Here is a 26321-nt window from a genome sequence, read left to right on the forward strand (position 1 = left end):
TATTTTTGATATTTATTTTATATATTTAAATGCCATTTAACAAAGAAAAATCAACCAAAAAAATGAGTTTGCATGTCACCTCTGACATGCGTGTCATAGGTTTGCCATCACTGCTCTAGACATACATGAACACTGTAGATCCCAGAGAAGTTGATGGAAACAAAGACCAACCTCCAATGTATCGGGAAGATCAACTGCTTGATCCCTGAGGCCTGAGCTTCCTATGGGGCAGTGTTTGATGAGAAAAAGAAATTCATAAAATCTCTGAGTGAGTCATGTGATAAGTTTGTGACCAAAATTCCCCCCGAAAACCTGTCAAACTTTCAGAGAAGCACTTCTGAATTTCATGACCTATTTATTGAAATTGCTTTTCATAGGTTGATTGGTTAGTCACAGTGTACTATGATAATGTTCTGTATTAAATAAATGTTCTGTGATTGGTTAATACATCTTCCCATTTATTAGAATAACTTTATTTCTATATGCTAATCAAATATACTATTTCTGGCTGTTAAATATAGTATTTGTAGTAACTTTTATTTCAGAAATTAGGTGTTTAGTTTCACCTATTTTAACATTATTTCTATAAAAAGTCTGTAGATCTAGACCAGTGGTCGGCAAACCGCGGCTCGCGAGCCACATGCGGCTTTGGCCCCTTGAGTGTGGCTCTTCCACTAAATACCATGTGCGGGCCCGCACGTACAGTGCTATTGAAACTTCGCGGCCCATACGCAGAAGTCGGTTTTCGGCCTGGGCAAGTCTATTTTGAAGAAGTGGCGTTAGAAGAAGTGGGGGTACATTCACTGATGTCAACCCCTCAGATTGAGGACATTTTTAGCAAAGGCCAGCTTAGGAGTACCCTAATTAAGTTAATAACGATGTACCTACCTATATAGTTTAAGTTTAAAAAATTTGGCTCTCTAAAGAAATTTCAGTCGTTGTACTGTTGATATTTGGCTCTGTTGACTAATGAGTTTGCCAACCACTGATCTAGAAAAACCATTATTGAAGTCTGATACCAATACTTTATATAGATAACCAGCTGTGCATTGAACACTAGCATTGCAAATAATTGTCTTTGTATAAAACATTTTTAATTAATTTTCAAAAAATTAAAAAGATTTAAGGTTTTTAAAAAATCTTATATTCATTCATTATAATTTTTCTTTTCGATTATAACTATGTATAATTTTAGTATTTTTGAAGAAAATAGTATTTTATAAACAATATATATTAAAATAAGCTTAACTTTAAAATTTTGTTTTAATGATGAAAATATATTCAAATTGTGGACACTTTTAGTAGAATTACATTTTATTTGTATATTTCAGAACACAGACTATGACAGAATATTGATTATAATAACACAATTAGTGATTTTGCTGAAATGAAGACAAATAAACTTAACAGAATAAAATGCATGACAATTTATGAATTATGTCTCTTTCATTTTATTACTCATCTAAACATTGCCAGTCCAACAACAAAACATCCAGACATGTGCAATAACAATTAAACTTACTTATCTTTGATATTTTCCCAACAAAAAATCCTAACTTTACACAGTTTTTAATTTCTCATTGTGATGGTATATTTGTCAAGATAGAAGAACGGGACATATTTTATTTGTTTTGATTTATAGAGAATGATAGACAATTACAAACGATTAACAATTTGATTTGTAACTTTTAAATATTTAGACATATGGTATGTGGGCATTCATTTGTACTCGTGCCTAGAGGCAGGCCTAACAACTATAATAAATGGAAACAGACAAAACCAAACAAAACAGAGACAAAACAGCAAGAAGAAGATTGTGAACTTGTAGAGGCCATTACCATCTTCTTAGGCTCCTTAATCAAAGCTACTGAGTTTCTCCCCACCAGCAAGATATGCCACATATAATCATGCTGTGCCTACTCTTACAATAAAGCAACATTTCAGGATTCCCGAGGCTACTCCAAAGCATGTTGTGTTTCATTGCCCGATGGGAAGGAAGGCCTCACAGAAGACTCAGCAGTTACTGGCTTTTTAGTGTGAGTTCACATGAACATTAACATAACATACAGCTAAAGCTGCGCGAAGACATCACATTCCAGGTGACACTGAGATTGCATTTGCTCCCTACCTACGAAAAAGATCACAAACAGAAGTGAAAATGAACACGTTGGCACTGACTTTCCTGCTGTTGAGTGAGGAGCCGACAGGTATGCAACTGCATAGTTACCTGTGCCTACAGTTATACAGTCAAGTGTTCAAAGCTCTTCCTCTCTGTCCTTCCTGTGCGCCTTCAAAGAGGCAGTGTAATCTGATTCATCACAAAAGCTCTGGTGCCCGCCTGACTCCATTCAAATACAGGCTCCATCAGTTTATCAACTTGTGTTGACAGCAATTCTATGCCTAGGTACCCTCTTCTACCATGTGGGTACTAATGACTATTTACCCCGAAGGGTGGCTGTAAGAATTATATGGGTTAAGTGCCAAGAATAGTGCATGGGCACTCAGTAAGTGCTATGTGTATATTATTCGAATTTTTTACATGTCCTTAATTATGTTCCCACCTATAAGAGTCTGGAAGAGCAGTATCAGGACATGTGTTTTGCACTGACTGCTAACATGTGTTTTGCACTGACTGTTTTGCACTTGACTTGCAGGTCCAAGTGGCACTTGGATATTGCGAGGCTCCCTTTGACCTAGACCTTGGGCCATTTACATTGTACAGCTAATTGACATACATCTTTTCCCTTCTCCCTTCTTCTTAGCCCAAACTCTCTTCTACATTAGAATCTGTGGTAGCTACAACAAGACAGCCCCTTTAAGAAAAATCAGTGAAAGGGATGACTGATTACTGATGGTCACTACATAGTCTCAGGTGCAGACCGGACCTCTCCCTCCCCACCAGCTGCCTGCTGGCTGGTCAGTGACCCAGACACTGGAGCAAGAATTAGTCTCCTTGTGCTGGGGAGCAGGGGAGGTGTCTCCATAGAGGCCTCAAGAATCAATACAGCACCCCACGTGACAAGTTTATTCTTGACTCCTCTCCTCCAACCCCCCTTTCCCTTTTGCACTTTTCAACAGCAGGAGCATGAAAGTAGGCGACCCAAGGAAGGCCTGGACAAGGAAAGGAGGAAGGGGAGATCTCAAGCAAACCTCGGCGTGTTGACTCTTACTGTATATTTTTTTCAACGGAAGTCCTAAAAATCTCTCTTGAAACCCAGAGGCTTTTGGCATAGAACATGAAAAAGTCTGATGTAAGAGGTGAAAATGCTGTTTTCCAATCAGGCTCAGGTTTCTGAAATAAGGATCTCTTTTTGCATGTTTCAGGAAAGATGTCGGTAATGTGGTTACAAAATTTTTAGCAGACACATAAAATGGCCCTTCTATCATCTTTAAGCTCCCTCATGCGTTTCTACAGATGATTTACAGATTTACTGGGTTCAACAATCTTTATATCAGACATCCTAAAACATGAGATGAGGTATATTTGTTTCCATGGGCTTTCTTAACAGACTTATAAGTTACGCAAAAATTGTGTTTTTTTAAATAAAATTTGATGCCGTTCTTGGCACAGGGTTTTGCATGCAGGTGCTCCATAAATATTTATTCTTGATTATTAAAAAAAAAAAACACTGAAGAGTAGTTCCAATTGCGTGAGGGTTTTTTGGAAGGGAGGGAGTAAGCCAGAAAATAGTAATTCTTAAAAATTATTCTCCATTTTCTGTGATTACAAAAAGCATAAGCCTCAAAACCCAAACACCAATCACATATCTAAAGGTATATTAGCACCTTTTAAAAAGTGGCTAAAATAAAAGAACATAGTATCAAAAATATTGTAAAAATAATTAGGCTGAATCTCTAAACACATGCAACACGTTTTTAGGAGGAGAAGAAAGAAAAAATACTTTTTATTCCATCTTTTTTCCAATTCTCCCTGGTTATGGCAGTCCCTAGTCATCGAAAAAGCACTTTTCTTTAGCCAGCCTGTGGTAACCAAGATCATCTTTGTGTAAATGTGCATTATGTAGGGTGTAGGCTGAGTTCCTTTAGCCAGGATACACCAAAAATACAGTGACACAAACAAGGGGAAGCTTCTTTGCTCCCCATAACAGTCCAGAACTGAGAAATCTAGGTCTAGGGCCAGCAAACATAGCCTCTGGTCAAATCTAGCCTGTTCTTGTTTCTGTTTCTGAGGTAAGAATAGTTTTCACATTTTTAAATGGCTAAAAAGAATCAAAGAAAAGATAATGTTCCGTGGCACATGAAAATTATTATCAAATACAATCTTCAGTCCACTGAATAAAGTTTTATTGGAACATAGCAACACTCATTCATGGATTCGTTCAAAGTCAAGTCATTAGGGCTACTTTTACACTACAATGGTAGAGTCGAAGAATTGCAACAGAGACAGTATGCCCCACAAAGTCTGAAACACTGATTGCTATTTAGCCCTCTACAGAAAACGTTTGCTCAGCCCAAGCTAGGGAGCTCTCACTCCTGTGGTCCATTCAAGACCCCAGGTTCCTTCCATCTTGCAGTTCTTCTGTTCTTAACACATCCATGTTTCAGCTATTGGTTACAGGGAAGAATTAAGAAGGAGGGCAAGCAATTTTTTTGAGCATGTGAAGAAGAAATTGCACCATCACTTTTGCTCACATGGATTCCTTTGGTGAATTTATTAAAATATCATACACATAATGAAAGCAAGGAGGGTGGATTTGGGGCAGGGGTTGTCAGCCAAAAGTTTGACACTGCATGAAGTACAGAGAATAATGAAATCTTTAAAAATCTTTTGAGTACCTGAAGTCCATTAAATTCAAAATATAGTCATACTAGTGGCTAGCCTATGGTCAGAAGTCTTCACTCTATTTATTAAAAGGGCCACTTTTGTTGTAAGGTAAGCTGATGTTCAAGCTAGAATAATCTACTAGAAGGAAATCTAGTATTTCAATGCATGTTTTGAAGATGAAATATTCCTCAGGGTTCCCTCAGGACCCCAGTAAATAGAGCATTTTCATGTGTGTAACGCAATGAAGACTCAGTAATTGTTGCAGGTTACTGAAGATACTTTGATATCAAGGGATGTTGGGGTGTTGGAGCTCCTGGTTTACTTCAGGTCCTGTCTCAAGATCTGTGAAGTAGCACAAGACATTAGCCCACCTGTATCTCAGCTCTACTAACTGGTTATTGTTTGTATCTTCTGCACTTATATCTAGTTCATGTTTTTTTAGAAATGGAGGTGATAAAGTATTTGTGTTTTTGTCCCGAGTGAATTTGACAACTGTACAACCATATTGAAGGTTCTCATCTTGACTGGCTACTTTGTGAAAAAAAATTAATTCCCATTCCATAAAAAAATGGAATAAAGAGATAGATGCAGTTTACTTCTTCAAATCATGGGTGCAGGGGCTCATCACTTTTGTGAATTAATCTTATATTGCTTGGGGTCGGTTATCACCTCATCATGTGATATATTTGAAAATCCCTGTGCAGCCATACTCTACTCTGAAGACCATGGCTGCCTGAAACTGCTCTCCTGCTTCTGAACAGGTTAATGACGGAATAAACGGCAGTTTCATCCTGAAACAGTGTTGAATTAGCCTTCTAAATTAGAGCCATTACCAGGCAGTGCACATAACTATTTCAATACTTAACATGTTCTGAAATTAGGACAGAATAATATTGAAAGTCTTTAGAGTGCAAGATGTTTTTTAAATTGTGAGATTTATTGTAAATTTGCTACAGTCTATTGGTGTTTTGCAGCATCTCTCAAAGCCTTTTTATTCTTATTGATTTCAGAGAGGAAGGGAGAATCATTGATCAGATGCCTCCTGCATGCCCCCTACTGGGAATCAAGCCTGCAACCAGGGCATGTGCCCTGACCGGGAATAGAACCATGAGCTCCTGGTTCATGGGTTAACGCTCAGCAACTAGCCACACCAGCCGGGCTCAAAGCCTTTTTGGACCAACCTACACATGGAAAGGAATTCACCACGTTTATGAGAAAAATTGTTTCTAATCAATGGGGAAAAAAGTCTTTAATAAGTGCCATAGGAATAATTGCCCACACAATTGGAGAGAAAAAAATCAAATTAGATTTCTACCTCACAACACATACAAATTAATTTTAGGAGGATTAAGCAGCCAAGTGAAAACAGTTATTTTAAACTATTAGGAGAAAATATAGGAAAAAATCTTTGTAGGAAAGTCACAAAACCCAGAATTCATAAACGAAAAGATAGAATTATTGACCTATATTCACATTTAAACATTTAGTAAAGCAAAAGAGAAAGTAGGTAAAAGGCAGATGTTAGACCAGGTAACATATTTGCAATATATAAAGCATATACATATGGAAAAATTATTTACAAAAAACCTTTATAAAGTATAATAAGAATGCAACTAATAAGAATGTAAGCAATAGTCCTGGCCTGTGTTGCTCAGTAGTTGGAGCATCTGCCCACACAGTGAAGGGTCTCAGGTTCGATTCCTGGACAAGGGCACATACCTGGGTTGCAGGTTGACCAGTGGCCCCAGCTGAGGCACAAGCCGGAGGCAACCAATCATATAGGTATCTCTCTGTCATCTATTAATATGTTTCTCTTTACTCTCCTTCCCATCCTCCTTCCACTCTCTTTTAAAAGTCAATGGAAAAATATCCTCTGGTGAGGATTAACAGCAACAAAAAGAATGTAAGCAATGGCCATAAGCAAATGTCTTCAATTAAAAAAATAAAATGATATAAATAAGTGAAAAGGCTCTCAAACAATGACATTATTTTACTCATCATGTAGGCAAACTTTATAAAGACTGAACATATACAATGGTGTATAAGCATGTGAGGCAATGGGGACATTCATGTGTTAGTGGGAGTGTAGGTTGAAGAGAAATTTGGAAATATCTATCAAAATTTTTAAAATCATGTTTCCTTCAACCCAGTAATTCTAGTCTGTGTAGCTATCCCTATAGAAATATTTACACATGTGCAGAAAGGATCATATACAAAAATGTTTGATGTTCATAATTGTGAAAATTGGAAAGACAAAGACTTTCATAGGGAAATGGCTAAATGGATTATATAACAGTTAAAAGGCATTATATTTATATATACTATTATGAACATTCTCTATGAAATTATTGAGTGAAAAAGCAAGCTTTAGTTTAATACATCTCTTTGTGTGTATACACTTATGTAAAGTATGGTATCATTTATTTTTAAAACGAATACAACAAAACTATAATGTTTTGTCTGTATTCCGATATGTGACTGCATAGAGAAAGGTAGAATTGATGCACATCAGACCAGCAATGGCCACCTCTTGGTGGCTGCCTCTGAGAATGTGATTGGGTGGCGCTAGCTGAAGAGGAACTTCCACTTGTACTCTAATCTTTGGTTGCTAGAGAGTGAATTTATGGAAAAGACCCTCTGTGAGAAAACTTACTTTGTATTATTTATTTGATTAAAGTATAAATAAAGCAAAAATACCTGTGAGGTACTTGCGGACCACCCATTCTACTAGTTTGCTCACAATGTTTCTGCAGCTGTGTCTTGCTGTGTTGTTCCAATATGTATCTCTACAGGTCTGACTATCCAAGTGTGAGGTGGACCTATTTGTCCATAAATTTATTATTTTATGCCATTGGGACAGGAATAGACAGTCATTCCATGCTTTGTAATTTATTTAATTGCCTATAAGTAATAATTGGAAAAGAGGGTTTAAAAGCAATCATTATTTTCAAAAATTATGACCAATATTTGTTCTGAAATGTCAAGTACCTTGGTAAAATATCAACATGCCAAAAATGAAGGCTTCTTTTCCCCCTTCATTAGAAAGCAAAATTATATTTATAACCACTCAAAGTCCAATAGAATGAATTTAGATTTCTACTAAATGTTTTTACTTAACATTTTTCTAGCTTTAGCAATAAGTACCTTTCACATTTAAAAAATATCTTGATGAGAGCATAAGACAAGTTTATGGAAAACTCAATCATCTTCATTTTACACTTCGGTAAATTCAGGTTAAACCAGCATCAAATTAACTAGAATTAAGATTAGGGATCAAGTTTTCTAACTCTGGCCTAAGTTTCTCCCCCTGCTACATATAGCAATCTCCCACAAACTACATATACTTTCTTAAGTCTTTCTAAAACTGAAAGCTTGACTTCTGAAGGTTATAATACAGCATTTCATAAACTGAGATTGGAATATAGCATAAGAAGTGGAGTAATTTTAGGAAAATGTGACATTTAAAATAATGATAAATGTATCTAAACAGTGGATTAAAATACACAAAGGATGAAATGCAAAAATAAAATTTTGGTCTGTCACAAAATACGTGCTCATTGTATATTAGAGAGGGATTCTCCACGTAATTCCACTTTAAAATAGATCCTCCAATATTCTTTCATTTTTAAATGAATTCTAATGACTAAACTATACTCTAAAGTAATTATCATATATTAATTTTCAGTGACTTAACCTGAGACTGAGGTGTATATTACTCCTCTACTACATTAAAAAATAATTGCTGAAAGATATTTTGCTATATAGTTTATATCAGAGTTTAAGAAAACAAATTTTACATGTGAGTCTATACATGTAAATATGTCTTCAACCAAAATTCCCTAAATGCATTTAAAATTGTGTAAATAAGGTAAGACTAAAACAACAAAATTAATTTGCTCTGTACTAGCCTATATTGCAGCATACAGCTCTATAAGTCAGGAGAGTAGGTACTGAGAAATGCAAGCCACTGCACACAGGCCTGTTGCTTTACCTAGCACAGCTGACCAATATATGTCAGAGGGCAGTGTTACAGCTGATTTCATTGTCACGTCTGGTGGCCACAGCACAGTCACGGAGACCACAGCAGGAGGAACAGGTTTCTTTCCCTCCTATAAATTACCGATTAGGACTACTTTTGTTGTGCCAGTTACTCACAGCAAGTCTGGGGCTGAAACTTTATGATGTGTCCTTGATTTAACTCCCTCCAGCGAGGTCAAAGCCCTTCTCTGCCCTGAACCCGCACCACAGCTAGTCAAGTGCAGCTCCAATGGCAAGACGCCTGCGCTACAACAGCAAGTTATATCATAAAAGAGAACTAGGACACAGTGGTCAAATGATGCTATTTATACACCTGATGTTCAAAAATGTGAACCTACATCCTCTTCCGCTTTAGATTGCTCCACTGCCCGGTTTGCTGCCAGGTAGTTTGGGGAGGGGGTAACATATGGAAAATTCAGGGGTCTGATTAGTCTTGGGGGAAATAGCTCTAGTATATAAAAGGAAGATGCTTAGGTGAGCCGCTGCCCAACCACCTCTAGAGAAGAAAAGGACAAATGATGCCATGACTTCCAGGTGCGGGTAAATCTACTTTCGACCTTAAAAACGGATAAAAGGTGTCCCTACAGCGACGAGGCCGGCTGCGAGAACGCGGGCGTCTAGGTGCTCAGAGTCCTGGGGATCTTCCAGGCTGACAGAAGCTCTGAGCCTCCAGTTGCACCCAACCCAGGGTTTCGCTGCTCTTTCACTTGCGGCGACGGCGGGAAGTCAAATATGACCAGTACGAGAATCTGATAACCGTTCTCTCGTTCCTAGCACTGGTCCCCACTCGGATTCTTCTCAATTCCATTCGCTTGGCTTCGCACAGAGCCCTGGCCTTGGGCTCGCCCTCTCTTCCACCCCTAGGCAACGGGCTCTCCTAGCCCCAGCCCGGCCCCTTTCCCCAGGCCCCGAGGCGAGCTCAGTCACTCCAGCGCGAGCCCCGGAAGGTGAATGTGTGCTCGGTTTTGAGACAGCCAGGACCCCAAAACCTAGTGACACCGGAACAGAGGCTCCCAGAGTCCAAGCGGCTCTGGAAGTACGCTCGCGCCCCACAGGCGCAAACCGAGGTCTAAGTTCACTTAGGCTAATCGAGAGGAACATGAAGGGCGCGCGGTACGCAGTGGTCTCTCCCGCCCAGCCATTCGTGGTGAAGTTTCCGACACTCGAGCCAGCTAAGACACGGGATTTGCACCGCAGCCGCTCAGCTTCCAGAGCTACTTGCGGCCCCTCTGAGAATTTCTCCCCGAAGGGCGAAGGAAGCGGCCCCTTATGCCCCGCGCCTGCGAGGCCGGCCGGGCTGGGAGGGCTCGGCGCTGGGGGCTCCCCGTGGCGCCCGCCGTGGCATCCTCTCTTCGAGGGTTAACTGCCTTCCCCGCAGACGGGCGGGCGCTGGGGCTTTCTCCCGCCGGCCCTGGAACGTGGATGCCGCGCCCGCAGGATGTTCGCTGCCTGGGCCAGGCAGCCGGGAAACATGAGACGGCCTTGGTATCCCTGTTCCCGGGCCGCGCGCGCCTGTCTGCGTAAATAAAGCCGAGACGACGGCGGTGGCGGCGGTGAGCGCCTGGGATCCCGCGCGGAAAACATGCGGCGGTCATGGGAGTGCGCCTAGCCTCGACGCGGGAGAGCCAGCAGCCCTGCCGCCGGCCCCACGATCCCAGGTACAGCTTTGGGGTCGCCGAGTCCTTGCCCCGAGGCCTCCGATGGGAGGTGCGCTCCGGCCCCGGCCCCCTGGTGCTCCACGCCCTTCCCCTACCTCTCTCCTCCGTCCGGAGGGGACGGGCCCGGGTGGCCCCCAAGGCTGGCCGGAGGGTCTGCTGGAGACGGGAGCCCACCTGGGCGCCCCTCCTCTGCTTTAACTTTGCTGGCGGGCGTTGGGCGGGGCGGTTCCCCGGAGAGGGAGCTCCACGCGTGGCAGTTTGGAGTGAATCAGGGTAAGTGTGCGCACGGGAGCCGAGAGGGGGTGTGGGGGGACCGCGCGTGGCTCCCCGGGAGGATGGGAGCTGCGGTTCCCACGCCCCTAGGACCCCTTGCCTGAGCACCCAGCTCTCGGACTTCTCCCGCCAGCTCCCACCACGCCTGCTGCCCGTGGCCCCAGCCCCTGGGCGGCTGGAGGCAGCTGGAGAAGGCCCCGTGGTGCCAAACCTCGGGCGGATGCGCCGGGCAAAACACGCCCACAAATAGGAGGACGGGGCTGGGGAGGGGGAAGACCTGCGGCTGGGAAAGGCTGTATTTTACAAATGGAGCAGCGTAAACGCAAAGCATGGAGCGCACGGATTTAAGTCCTGACCTCGGAACCGGGGCTGCGAGCACGGAAATTTGCTTGCACACTTCTCGCCTGGTGTCCAAACCCCAGACACCTACCTGTCTGTGCGGGAGGACTCAGTCTTAAGGGACGCGGGACTGCCAGCAGAGGTCCGACTTCACCTCCCCACGACGCGGGCCTTCGTTTAATCGCTGTGGTTACGATCCCACAGGTCTCGTGTTGCCGCTTCTGTGGAGAGTGTGGACATTCGGCGAGGCACAGGATCGGTGCATGGCTGTGGGGGGGTGGGGGAGGGAGGGTGCCGGCAGCCCACGCCGCGGCGGGGCGGGGAGAGGGGCGCCGGCAGCAAAAGGAAGGAGAGCTGTTCGGTGGCGGGAGGCAGGGAGGTGGGGCGGGCTGGGGCGGCTGGGCTCCTCGGGACGGGCGCTCGGCTGAGCCACGGCAGCGCGGACTTGCCCCTGAGACTGCTGGCGGCTGGCAGAGGCTTCCGGCCGCCGGGACCCGGGAGGTGAGCTGGAGGTTTTGTCCGACGGTGCAAGGGCCGCGATTCCTCCTTCCTCTCCAAACACCTTGCAGCCTCTGAAGCGGTTCCTTGAAACCCCGGAAAGGGGCGGCCGTGGAAGGGCTCGGAGCTCCAGGGTCGCACCGCACTGTGGGAGAGGACCACACTGACAGTGGGCCCTGGGGGGCTGGGACTCCCCGGGCCACGGGCTCCGGCGCTCTGAACTGTCCCCACCCTGCACGTCCTGGAGCGGGAGGAAGGTCTGGGGGGAAGGGGGAGTATGTGGTGCATTTGTCCCTGACACCACTTAACTTTCTAGCTCTGAGTCTGCTAACTTTCCCAGCCCTCACCCCCACCCCAGGGACGGACGCAGGAGGTTCAGCCAAACCATCCCAGATCTAGAGAACATGAAAATTCCCGAAATCCCGGTACGACCTGAGACTCATTAACTGGGGCTTGCGCACGCAGTCGTTCATGTTCCACCCAATTTCCCTCCCTCCCAACCCCTCTTTACGACCCGAGTGGAACCTCCGAGAGGCGTTAGTCTTCCGCTGTGACGGAAGGCTACGCGAGGCCCCGCGCAGATCCCCTCCGCTCTCAGGAGTGTGCTTCTTCCAGATTAAAACCGAGGCAGAAAGGCTCTTTCAGGAGTTAACTTTCCTTTGCCGCCGCGGGTACACACTCCTGGTTGAAGCGCGTTGAGAGCTCCATCGCCCGGTCAAGGACGAGGGCAGGGACTTGTCCCCGGACTGTGCGGGGGCGAAGGGGACGGGTTAGCCAGGTACCGAGAGGTGCGGATTCCCTAGTTCGGATGCGGCGGTGTAGCCCCTGCCACGAACTCCGCAGCCGCTCGCCTTGGCTTCATTTGGGGCTCGGGTCGCTCAGGGTGTGAGCGCTCTCAGCGAGTAACCTGCTGCACCTTCATCTCCTAGAACCCGAGCCCTGAGGAGCTCCCGGTGGCCCGGCTCCTAGGCGCTGTGGCCGCGCGGGGCGCCCCTGCCCGCCCGCACCATGAACACCATCGTCTTCGATAAGCTCAACGGCGCCGTGCTTTTTGAGGACCGCAGCGCTCCGGAGCGGGAGCGGGGCGGGCGCCCCTATGGCGGCGTCCTGGACAGTCCCCACGCCCGCCCCGAGGTGGGCATTCCGGACTGCCCGCCCCTCAAAGACAACCTCGGCCTGAGACACCGGAGGACCGGGTAGGCGCATCCTCCCTGGGCCCCGGGCCACCCGCAGCCCAGAGGGGTGGGGGCCGTGAGCGGAGGAGGCGTGCGAGTGGCCACCAGAGCGAGAGGGTTAGCGGCTCGGAGTATCCTAGGAGGGCAGGTCTCTGCCTCCTGGTTTTGCGCATTCTCATTTCAAGGTAGTAGTTTCTGAAAATATCGGGGAATCGATTGGTGAGGACAGCTCAAAAGAGGCTTATTGGAAACTGAGGACACCTGGAACTGGCCCCGCAATCCTCCCATACTTGGACCTCAGGATAGTGGGTGACCCCAGGCCCGCTCCGAACCTCGGGTGCAGACGCGCGACTGAGAGCCAAATATAAAGGATTGCGCAGGAAGAGCAGGAACAGGGAGGGCCAAGCTGTTGGGGCTTTTCAGGTCAGGCCGGCCCCGTGGGCTTCCTCCGTTGTGTCAAACAAGGCTTCGCCACAGCCTCGCGGCTCGCCTAGCCTCTGCCAGGGAGTTGGGAAGGTCGGCTTTGCCCTGGGCGCCCTAATCGCACGCGGCCGGGCCCGCTGCCAGCCGGGAGGGGAAGGCCGGGAGCTTGCGTTGCCGGGTTTCGGTTTAGCAGCGTGAGGAGGTGACCCCAGCAGCTCAGGCTGCAGACCTGTGGACAACCGTCCCTAGCCCGGCCTCCTCCGAGAGGCTGCCGGAGCGCGGGGTGAGGCCGAGGGAGAGGGGGCGGCCGCCCCGGCCGTCTCCACCTGGAAGATTGCATCAGCTGCTTGTTCTGCGGCGCTGCTGGTTAGTTAAATAGAGATTAGGTTTCCTCAAAACGTTACTACCAGTCCTTTCGGGTGGAATTGCATTTCAAAGTGTTTGAAGAGGCAAAAGCCCCAGAGGCTGCGGCACTAGCACGGGAGCCTCCTGGAGTCGCCGGGCGCGCGGGCGTTGGCGCGGCGACACCTCCCGGAGCCTCCTGGGAACGCAACGCCCAAGGCCGGCTCCAGGCTGCTAGTCTTTCTCCTAGGAATATGCTTTTCAAGAGGTTTTTTTTCTCTTTTCCTTCGTGGAACAGAGCTTTCAAAACTTCGTAATTCTCCTTATACAGGGAAAGACCCCTATAGTGGTTTCCTCGTACCCTTCCTTGGGAAAGTTTCTCCTTTTCCCCAAAGGATCAAAAGAAACTGGAGAGAGCTCGAAGGGAGCGAGGACAGCAGGACGGCGGCCATCCCTTGCTTTCTTCCCGCCGTCCAGTGGGCGACCTTTCCTTTGACTACAGGCTGCTCGAAGCCCTGAGCGGCGGGCATGCGTTAACTTTGAAGAGCCTGCAGCACCCTCCACGCAGCCCACCAGGCCAGAACCGCTAGAGGAGGGCGCAGTGCAGGCGGGCAAGGGAAGGGTGACACAGCCCTGCCGCACAGATCTGTAACTTGAATAACATTTTTCTTCAGGTCACTTAGCCATCATCACCTAAACCTCTAACTTGGGTTACTGGCTTCAAGATGTCCCCCTTTTTAAGACAAACCTAGGGTCCTTCACTGCCACATGACCCCTGTGCGACAAACAGGCCACTTCAAAGAGACAAGCCAAGGAAAGGATATTAGCTCCCAGAAATTGTGTGGCTCCCTCGCCTCAACCTCGGGACGCACGGGGCGGGTTACCAAGGCTGGGCTGGGTGCCTGGGGGTGCCCTGCGGGGCGGAGGGGGGGAGTAGGGGGGGAGGGAGAGGGAGGGAGGAGGGGGGATCGGGCAGGGGGCCTCGGCAACAGTTGAAATCCTTCCCCGCCTGAGGGATCCCGGCGGGCAACACCCAGAGAGCGCCGCTCACTAGGGCCTTCTCCTCTCCTGGTGTCCCAGGGCCCGGCAGAACAGCGGGAAGGTGAGGCACAAGCGACAGGCTCTGCAAGACATGGCACGGCCCCTCAAGCAGTGGCTTTACAAGCACCGTGACAATCCGTACCCCACCAAGACCGAGAAGATTCTCTTGGCGCTGGGCTCGCAGATGACCCTAGTGCAGGTAACCCGGGCCCACCGGACCCTTCTCCTGGCGAGGGGGGAGGAGCGGGCACGCGTCCTGTTTGTGCGGCTCTCCACCTGGCGCTTCGCCCCGCAGAAGGACAGAGCAGAGAAAGGCCAGGGAGTTACTTTGCTGCTGAGGATGATCATGGGGTTGGCCCAGGGGCAGAGCTGTGTTCTGGGAAGAGTTTCTGGGTCTCCTCTCAATCCTCTCAGTTCAGTGTTAATGCTCGTTCGAGGAGGGATCGCATGGTGTTCTGTTAGGGAGGACAGTGACAAGTCAACTGAAAAGTTATAAGAAGTTGTCTGGGGATCTGGACTCAGGGACCTTATATAGCTGGATTCAGATGGACTGCTTGCAGTCATTTTCAGACTGGAGCCTGCATCAGAATCGCCTGGAGGACTTGAGAAAACTCAAACCAGAGCTTCTGATTCAGTAGTAGGTCTGCGGTGGGCCCGTGATTTGCATTTCTAACTAGCTCTTGGGGTGATGCTAAAGGTGCTGGCGCTGGGCCACACTTTGAGAACCAAGTACAGGATAACTTTCAAAATTAGCATTACTGACAGATCTAGGAGGTGGGTTGAAAGGGCAAGAAATGGGTTTGGATTGCTTTTTTGTTTAAGTAGAAGCATCCTGGGTATTGGCTAGAATCCACAAATTTCCCTGATGGCACCTTTCCACTGGGGTAAGAGGAGGCAAATTTCAAATAGTTGGGATACTCGTCAAGTATAGAAATGGTACAAGTTTATTTACTCTAGTGAACAACACTACTATACATTTGATTTGCTTATTTTCCTACAAATCTTACTTGATATTCACAAAAACATGGTGAAATATGGAAGTTATTGTCAGTATTTTACAGATGATGTAACCAAGGCATATAGAGGTTATGTGTTAGTAAGGATAGATTTAGGCCTGGAAATGATGCAATTCCAGATCAAATGCTCTTTCCATCACACCACAGTTTTCTCTAATAAATAGGGTGATAGGAACTTTTATAAAAGCAAACAGAACACAAGTATCTAAAAGAGTAGGAGATGCTAAATGAGCTGAGAAGTTTCATACATTGTAATAGCACTACATCACTGCTGTGAAATTTGGTCATCCCATTAGCTATATGTTAAGGGAAAATCCCCAAATGAAAAAACAAAGAAACAATATTTAACTATTAGATAAAAATGGAAATTGCTTTCCAGAGTAATTAAGATAATCATTTAGGAATTACTGGAAAATTTGACAAAGCACGGAAGTTGATTTGTATTCAAGCATATTAAAACTATAATATGCACTTGTCTGGTTATTTTCAGAATACTATTATAGAGGAAAACATCTGTTTTGCTTCATATTGACAAGCAATAGTAGTAATAGTGATTTGCTGCAGCACTGGAGGGGAAAATTAATTTAGTGTTCTTGGCTTAATATCTGTTTAACATAAAACTATGTAACTTTCAGTGATTTACAAAAGTAGTTTCTAAATAAATTATTCCACTCAGAAAAACTTGACTTTTGAAAATAAATGCATATAGTCAAATTTCAATTTAAGCAGGTATGCTATTTATTTTGAAAATACATTAATTTATAAAGTTATTTGAATATTTCACAATGGTGTTAGCAATAAAATACTAGATTATTTTGATTGATTATATAGTTCCACATTTAATGCTTACCATTCTTTTATATAAAAGCAAAAACCCCTTATGACATATTTAGAACATTTTTTAATTATAAAAAGTGACCTTTGCCATTAGCAGACATTTACATTTTCATGTGCAGTAGTTTAATAAGATGCAATATAAGTAGTTTTCACTTTAATACAGAATCAAATCATTTCCTATCTGTAATGATAGTGCAAATACAAATAATAATTCTTTTTGCCATAAGGTCTTGGTAAGGCTATTGCATTTTTCTAATTTACATGGAGTTTTCATTCATGTAATGAAAACTTTTCTTACTACAGTTTCTTTCTCTTACACTAGTCCTCAGAAAATAAAAATGCACAAAATTATGTGATTTTAAATAGGGCAAATATATTTATAGCAATAAGTGATATTCGTTTAATAAATTTTAATTTTATAGTATGTGAAGTTGGTTTCTGGAACTTTAAAATAAACAAACAAACAAACAAACAAACTATGATCAAGGGACCTTATATATAATCCAATTTTATTTCAGTTACTTTCAATTAGGCATAAGGGATATCTATGTAAGAAAAAAATATATGAATATACACATATCTACTACCTACCTATATGTTTATATATATGAGAGGTTTGTAAAAGTCAAGCATATATTAAGAGCCAAATCAAATTCTAACACTACGGGAAACCAAATAAATTATGTAAATACATTACACTTCTGGGTGAAAAAATACAAAGCCATGATCTGAATAAAGCTTTTGATCCCTGCAAATTAGACCCTGATTTAATGAGTCAGGTTCTCCCACTGAATAAGTTTCTCCTGTGGAGTCAGGCTTCTTGAGAAGAGTAATCATGTCTTATTCATTTTCATACCCCCGTACCACCCCAGTACAGTACTTTCCATATAGTAAACCAGCTCAACATTTTAAAAGAGTGAATAGATTCTAATGGGGGAATACCACTATAATCACCATCTAGATTTCCAAAACATGTTTTTGAAAGCTAAAGAATGTCTTGAAATCTAATTAAAATAGTTTTAAAATTCATTCAATTGTAGAGAATACACAGAGGGCAGCTCTCTATTTTTAATGCTATATGATGGTTCAACAGAACAAGTAAGCGTATAGCCAATTTTGTTATTTTCGATATATCTGGAAATGTGTCCTATTTTTATGTCTACAGATACATATGGAACATTCTTCTTATTTCTGGTTTCAAACTCCTATTTCTTGTTTATTGCAACACCTATCTCTGTTTTTCATGATTTATATTAATAAGCTGTTGGCATAACTTTTATTCCTTAACAACAAGACTCTCTTATATTTTGATAATTTCTTTTACACTTAACATTTTCCTTTTGGTTGTGTGTCAAACTTTTCATAAGAAGTATTTTTGACTTATTTTGTTACTCTTAAATTAATAAAAAGGGGTATAAAACCTGGTCAGCAATCTCCATTAAGCCCAGAAACAAAAAGTTGAAACTGTAGTGGAGAGAATATCTTTAGGACCACAAAAAAGGTGCTTTTTCTGATAAATAGAATCTCTGAGAATATGAATAGACACCTATTTTATTTACCCCTGAAAATGAAGCAGAAAGAATTATTTACAAAACTTTCACTACTAGACTTGGCAACTTGTCTTAATGTGCTATAACTATGTTTGACTCTCATTTACACTATTAATCTGGCATCTTACTTCCTAATGAGATATAAGCATTTTTATAAAATTAACAGAGAGGTTGTGTGTGTTTTGACTCTAATCAACCAAATTTTCCATTGTACATGGTTCCTATGGCTGACCATTATTGAAATATGAAAATATACTCTGCACTCTCGAAATATAAACAGCTATATTGTGGAATAATGTAAACTGGTATACAATTAAGGTTTTGTATTATTGTAAGAAATGGATCTTACCAAAGAATAATTGCTTTTAGAGAGTTTCTAAAAAGGCAGATGGAGGCTGTATCTGGTTTTAACATTTTCCATAGTTTATGTGTGTATATTTTAAAATACTTTTTTTTTTCTGGATTATAGGAGTGGAATGTCTCCTTGGGATGGCTTCTTTCATGATCATAATACAGGGGGCAGGGCAAGAGGAGTTTGAGATTACAGTTTAACAATTGGATGTTAATGCTTCCTCCTCTTATAGTAGAACTTTCAAATTTCTAGGATATGCCCATACAATATGTGGTTAAAACTATGTTGCAAAATTTTGCCTCCTATATTGACATAGCTCTACTTTTGCTTGGTATGATGCCTCTGCTGAGACATGTAGTTATGAACTGCAAGGATTATAGCAACTGCTAATTATTCAACAAAGTCTCAGAAAGGTCCTTCTACATTATTCCAAGTATCATACAACGTGGTGTGGAAGTGAGGTGCTCAATATTTCAGTTCAATAACCCAGAATAAGTTTATTAATTCTTTATGTTCACAAGTGGGCAGATGCCAGCATATCCCTTTGGCCTTACTGTAATGCTTGCTCAGTCAATATGATGAACATAAACACCTCAGTTAGAGTAGGATGAAAATTACTTCGTTTTCCCTTCCAGCATCTAGATATGTGGTTCTCTGTGTATTTACTGTAAAATAGTGTTTTTAAAGCTCTGAATTTGACATTAAAATACCATTCCTCCAGAACCTACAGGTAAGGAGGCTGTTTCAAGTAAAAGAGAATTTGAATAATAATCCAAATGAACCTACTGTAAGTGAAAGGGAGAAAACTTGAACTGCTATTTTTACCTTCAGTGAAACAGATAGGGCTTGCATTAATTCATCAGAAAAAAAATTGAAAAATAATATTTATGCAGATTTGTTAACCATTTATTTGTCTGCTGTTGCACAACTTAATGTAAGTAGATATTAAAGTCTCACTGTATCCAGTCCTTTGGCTCTACTATAAATTTCTGGTAATAAAATACTGTCAGAGTAAATATATTAGCAGATTGAGTGTTCATCAAACTTATAAAATTAATTTAGAAACAGCCTTTATTAGATATCAGCAAATCTTTCTAGAAAATCTAATATATAATTAATATGCTATGGGTATATAAAACATAAAAAAGGACATGACCCCTATGTATGAAAAGCTGGTTAATTCCACCATGGCATTGAAAGGTCCCCATTTTTCTATTTTAAAATTATAATATATTAATATTTTTGAAATTAGGCCATTGCATTTTAATAAAACTATGAGTAGTTTATAAGAACTGGATTTTACACTGTACTGGGTGGTGGTTGTGTTACAATTAAGGTTAGTTAAGAATTAAGGTTTGTCTTAATTATATGATATTTAGTAAAGAAAAGTTTTGGACTTGGATTCTACTAGATATGTGACTTAGGCCTAGGGGAAGCTGCATTCTGTCCTCCGTGTATGAGAGGGGCAGAGAAGGACAGAAACACACATATCTGATTTCTAGGGAGAGAAGTGGTTGAGAGCAGAGGGTAGGTTAGTTGCAACTATGAAGGGAATTAACACTGTTGTATGACAGGGTGGGCTGTATTCCAAGATCTTAGTTCTGAGAGTTGACAAAGATGTTAGGAATCATCTAATTCATTTTATAGATGAAGGGTTTGAAGTTCAGAAAAGTGGGTGACTTATTTCAACTCACACAGCATGTTTTTGGCAAATACAGGACAAGATACCCGGTCTTTTTTCATTATACCTCAGTGACAGGATAATGGGACATTCATGAGCATTTAAAGAAGTTAAGTAATCTACACTAATAAAAGAGAAACATGGTAATTGGCGTACAACCGCTACCCTTTTCATTGGCTAATCAGCAAGATATGCAAATTAACTGTCAGCCAAGATGGCTGCCGGCAGCCAGGCAGCTTGAAACTAACATGAGGCTTGCTTGCTTCAGTGACGGAGGAAACCAACGTTCCCTGCCTACAGCTGCAGGCCTCTGAGCAGGCAGTTTGAAACATTTTAACAAATACAGCAGGACTTCAGCCAGCAGATTCGCAACATTGTATGCAAAGGCCAGAAACCTACTTTCAGGAGTGGAGGCCTAAGAGCTGGAGCTAAGCCTCAAGCTAAAGCTGGCCCAGAATAAAAAAAAAAAAAAAAAAAAAAAAAAAAAAAGGAAAAAAGGAGCGTTTGGGAGTTCAGTCACCCCCAGCCTGAAAACAGCCCTCAGCCCCTTACCCAGACTGGCCAGGCACCCCAGTGGGGACCCCCACCCTGAAGGGTGTGTGACCAGCTGCAAACAGCCATCATCCCCTCATCCAGGCTGGCCAGGCACCCCAGTGGGGACCCCCACCCTGATCCAGGACACCCTTCAGGGCAAATGAGCTGGCCCCCACCCATTCACCAGGCCTCTACCCTATATAGTAAAGGGTAATATGCCTCCCAGCACCGGGATCAGCGAAGCCGTGAGGCCTCCTGGCACCGGGATCAGCATGACAAGGGGCAGCGCCCAAACACCCTGATCGGCCCTGTGGCTCTGTGTGTGACAGGGGGTGGGGCCACAACCCCTGCCCCCCGGGCCCTGCTCTGTGTGTGTGACGGGGTAGAGCCATAACCTCCCCATCGGCCCCAACCCACTGATCCCCCCTGCTCTGTGTGTGACAGGGGACGGTGCCCCAACTCCCCTATCGGACCTACTCTGTGAGTGACTGGGGGGAGCTCCCCAACCCCCTGATGGGCTCTGCTCTGTGCATGACAGGGTACAGAGCCCCAACCCCCCTGATGGGCCCTGCTCTGTGTGTGACAGGGGGCAGTGCCCCAACCCCCGGATTGGCCCTGCTCTGTGCATGACAGGGGGTCGCGCCGCAATCTCCCCATCGACCCTGCCTTGAGTGTGACAGGGGGTGGTGCCCCAACCCCCCAATCGGCCCTGCTCTGAGCCCGACCAGGGGCTGCACCTAGGGATTGGGCCTGCCCTCTACCACCCGGGAGCAGGCCTAAGCCAGCAGGTCGTTATCTCCCAAGGGGTCCCAGACTGCGAGAGGGCACAGGCCGGGCTGAGGGACACCCCTCCCTCCCCAAGTGCACAAATTTTTGTGCACCAGGCCTCTAGTTAAATCATTATGGTGCATCAACACAAATTTGAAGGTGGTTGTTAAGATCTATTCAATTGGACAGAATGGAAGTTCAGGAAAAGAATGTTCTAAAATTCCTAGTCAGTAGTAAGAAAGACTGGGACAAACACATTGGCTATGATTTGGACAATAGAAAGAGATTTGAGAAATGTAGTGAAGAAATGGACCAGGCATTTTGTGCTTCCGTAGCAGTAACCTGTGTATCACAATTAATCATTGGAAGTTTTTCACTGCTGGTCCTTCTGTGTGTGCATGGGACACAATTTATCCATTCCTAGAACTTAATACCATGGCTAAAGCACAAGAGCATCTTGATACATGTTTATTGAATGAGAAGTCCCAGAAATTGTCTGTCTATAGAGGTTGGGAAAGACTGAGAATTTGAAGTCAGATTGAATTGTAGTAATAATAGCATAGCTTGGGAGGAAGGAGGGTTGATGAAGACTAAGACATCTGAGATGCCATGGTGAGATGTTACCTTATTACATATAAGTTTAAGAGAACAATTGCTTAAGACAAAAGGCAGTAATATGAATTTATATAAAACATATGATGTATTTTATGCAGACAAGTATTTAAGTAAATGGGGGAAACTACCATGTTCTACCCATGGAAACAAAGAGAGAGAAAAATTGCAGCTGTGTTGTTTTGTTGATTTTTTTTTAAGTAGGAATCACCACAGGTCTACTCTCAACAATTAGGGCTTGAGCAATATGCAAAAATGGCGTTATTTATATTATAAATCTAAAATAAGGAGAAAAAAAGCTTTCAGTGCAATCATTGCCACACAAACCATGTTGGTAATGTGGGGCCGTGGTCTGGAACAAATTGACAGAAAGATATATTTCTCTTTCCACATTTCATTCTTTAAGGGTAAAAATCAGTCCCTCAGGTTTTTCATAAATATATTCTGATGATAACCTGATGTTTTAAAAGAAACCTCAAGTACCATTGTAGCTTCTAGAAATTCAGTAGCATCCTATAAAAAAAAAGCAATGGAAGTAACTGTACTTTGTTTTGTGGTGTTTTTTTTCTTTGAGAGCACTTGACTTCTAGCTTAAAGCTGGGTGTTATTTGGTCTTTTCTTCCTCCACTTGTCTTTATCTCTGGCTGTTTTGCCAGTTCCTCTTTTATATTCCTACTAGAGGCCCGATGCACAAAAGTCATTCAAGAGTAGGCCTTCCTTCCCCCAGCTGCGGGCACCGGCTTCCCTCTGGCACCTGGGACCCCCACTTCCCTCGCAGCCCTGGCTTCGTCCAGAAGGATGTCTGGTCTAATTAGCATATTATGCTTTTATTATTATAAACATCCTTAATCACTGGAGGTTTCTATTGGTCCTTGACCATCTTTTCGTTCTCTTTACTCTCACAATTTCAGCTACCACCTCTGCACATTTGATCCAAATCTGCTCTTCCTCTCCCTTAAGTGTCAGGTACCATTATATTTTCTTGCTGCGCATCTCACCCGTATACTCTTCTGTTGCCTTCAACTAAACATGCCCCAAAACAAACATATCATTCTGTCTTTAAACAGTTCTACTTTCTTTCTCAAAATGGTACTATCCTCCTCTTGGTTACACAGATTTGATGATTCAAAGTCATCTTTAACTCTCTCTTCTTACCACACTCTTTCTGCAATGTGACTTATCTTTGTTCCAATGTCCTCTTCATTGGGAACACACTTCCCTACCCGTTATACCTGACATTTTCCTTCAAAGCCTACCTTAAATTTCTCATGAAGTCTTGAGTCACATGTATCCCCTCTTTCCTTTGGAATCCCGTGTTGTTTTCTTTTCTTTTTAATTTTAATTTTCTTGTTAATCCTCACCGGAGGATATTTTTTTCTGGTTTTAGAGAGAGTTGAGGGAGGGAAGGAGGAGGGGGTAGGAGGAGAGAGATTAATGTAAAAGAGACTCATCGATTGGTTGCCTCCTGCACTTGCACCTACCAAGGCCAGGGATGGGACCTACAATCCAGTTATGTGCCCTTGATGGGAATCAAACTGGAGACACTTTGGTGTAGCTGGCAACACTCTAACCATCTAGCAGCACCAATCAGAGCCTGTATCATTTTATTTTAATGCATCTTAAGCTATTCTTCCCATTCTTTCCTATGATTAGACTTATTTGTATACTCTTCTACCTCTTTGATTAGACTGAAAATTTGATGGCAAGGCATCTGCATTTTTTAAATTCCCAGAATACAATTAGTGCTCAATCTCTGTAGTTAGTGCTCAGCATATTTGTTGAACGCATGAATGAGTGAGTGGAAGGAGTATCTGATACTGCAACACCCTGAGGATATGTAGTGATCAGAGATACTGAGAGAGGCTTAGGTGCTTTATGGGAAAGTAATTGTATGATGGGTAATTTTTTGTTTTGTTAATTGAGAAATAATACTTTCTTAGGTGTCAAATTGGTTTGCTAATGCAAGACGTCGACTTAAGAATACTGTTCGACAGCCAGATTTAAGCTGGGCTTTAAGAATAAAGTTGTACAACAAGTATGTTCAAGGAAATGCTGAGCGGCTTAGTGTAAGCAGCGATGATTCATGTTCTGAAGGTTTGTTCATATTTTTATTTTGCTTCATTGGCTTTGCCTTTGTAATAAGTTTACCTCAATTGCTATTTTTAAGGTCAATCCTACAAAATATGATGGTGCCATAATGGTTCCTTTTCACTTTTATAATACTAGAAATGACAATGGCTGTTTCCTCTTGTTTATAATTCATTGTGTGTCAGAATAACATTTTCTGTGAAAATTATTAAAATTAAAATACCATAGGGACAGATCACATAGACTCCTCCTTTTTTGCCTAAAAATTAATCTTGAATATAAAAGATAATTTTATACACTTTAAATATTCTTCCTTTACATATATTTTTAATGATTAAGCATAACAGTTGGGTGGCTGGGGAAAAGTGCATACAAGTCCTACGTAGTGATATTTTTCCCTTTTAGATGGAGAAAACCCTCCAAGAAGCCACATGAACGAAGGGGGCTATAATAATCCCATTCACCATCCTGTGATTAAAAGTGAGAGCTCAGTCATAAAGGCAGGAGTGAGGCCAGAGTCACGGACCAATGAGGACTACGTGTCACCCCCAAAATACAAGAGCAGCTTATTGAACCGTTACCTTAACGACTCTTTGAGACATGTCATGGCCACAAACGCTGCCATGATGGGAAAAACAAGGCAAAGAAACCATTCGGGATCTTTTAGTTCCAATGAATTTGAGGAAGAATTAGTGTCTCCTTCGTCATCAGAAACCGAAGGCAACTTTGTCTATCGCACGGGTAAGTCTCTGCTTTTTGTACCTTGTTTAAAACCATTAAAACGGCAGCAGAGGCATTTATTTCAGCAGGTATAAAGCCATGGTTTTTATTGCTTTTGCAATAGGTTATTCATTGATTATCCATAATAAGGTTTTAATGTTTTTGCTTTGTTTTTAATTAGTAGAGATTCTCGTAATAGATGATGGGAAATTTTCATTCTTAATAACAATGATAAGAATTTTTATTCTTAATAATAATTTTTAATCTTAATGATAAACATTCCTAGATGAAATATATTTTGGCCTTTGTCAATAAATTTTAATGGAGGAATGTTCTGGATTCCATAGTCAGACATGCTAATACTCTGTATTCCATGTTTTCTCTTAAATTCTTTGTTTGCTAATAATAGTGGAAAATAAACACAAATTATCATAGGTACCAAGACTTCAGACTTCTGTGATGGAGTAGTATCTGGCTTAAATTGCTTTGGAAATTTTACTTGTATTTCAGAAACAATGAATCAATTCTTACTTGTTCAAAACATTCAGATGGAGTAGTGAGTTTGGTAAAATTTTCTATCTTGACTTCAGTTCCCTGAGAACTTTGATCACACAGTGTTTCAGAATAAAGGACATGTGCAGCCTATATCTGGTGGAAATAGAGTTTGGGTCCTGAAGATAACTTCAGAAAGCATCTAGTCCAGCCAAATTATGTCCTAAATAAGAAAATCCAGCCCTAGAACACACTACTAGTTTATTCTTCTCCAGATCTATAGTACAGCTAAGCCAGCACAACAGGTAGGAGGGATGTAACTACTACTTAGACTGCCATTACTGTTACTATTACACATACTAACGTAACCACAACTCACCTTTACTGTTATGATTACACACACAGCCACCGTCATTTTATTGAGTAGTTATGATATGCTAGGCTCTATGCTAAATGCTATACAAATGTTACTACATTTGGTTCTTAGCATATCAAGGAGGCTGATATGTGACCCATATGACTTTATAAAGGAATTTAAATTTGGCTTGTTAAATATACCCTTCAGCTTATCTAGCCAGAAATCTGATTTTTCAAGTGCCTATAAATGTGTACAAGATACATTATCTCTGAGGATTCAGAGAAAAATCTTAATATACTTTTAAAGACTTAATATCATTTTTGTTTGCATCTCCAATTCCAACAATGAAAATAACTCCAAACATTTTGAAATACAAAAATAGTCTTATAAATAATGATTGGGTGTAGGAAGAAGTAAAAAATGCAATAAAAGACTATTTAGCTAATAACAAAAAATTTAAAACTACATATTAACATCTAACTAATATGATTAGAGCAGAACTTGGAAGTAATTTAGAGCTTTATGAATGTTAATTTACAGAGAAAGGAAAATAACTTATTCAAGTACAGATAATTGAAAAGAATTTTTTTTTTAAAAAAGGTAAAATGGAAAGCTGAAAAATAGATAAATGAATCAAGAGGTAACTCTTTGAAAGCAATAGTAAAAGAGATAAGCAAAAATTTGCACTAGTTAAAGTTAGAAATGAGAAAGGAGATATAGCAAAGCAATCATATAAGTAT

The 26321-nt window shown here is 42.5% G+C and overlaps 1 protein-coding gene across 1 annotated transcript in view; it reads left to right on the forward strand.

The window, feature by feature from the left end:
* Positions 1–12600: 12600 nt before the first annotated feature.
* Positions 12601–26321, forward strand: part of MKX (mohawk homeobox) — a gene marked incomplete at both ends in the record, with an annotated part of 77582 nt that continues 63861 nt past the window's right edge. Inside the window, 4 exons of the mRNA XM_081105991.1 lie at positions 12601–12788; positions 14613–14772; positions 23864–24017; positions 24417–24752. Of these exons, the coding sequence (XP_080962117.1) occupies positions 12601–12788; positions 14613–14772; positions 23864–24017; positions 24417–24752 (838 nt within the window). The remainder of the gene's footprint in view (positions 12789–14612; positions 14773–23863; positions 24018–24416; positions 24753–26321) is intronic.

Source organism: Myotis nattereri, assembly GCF_964212035.1.
Source record: "Myotis nattereri genome assembly, chromosome: 1".
Taxonomy (NCBI): Eukaryota; Metazoa; Chordata; class Mammalia; order Chiroptera; family Vespertilionidae; genus Myotis; species Myotis nattereri.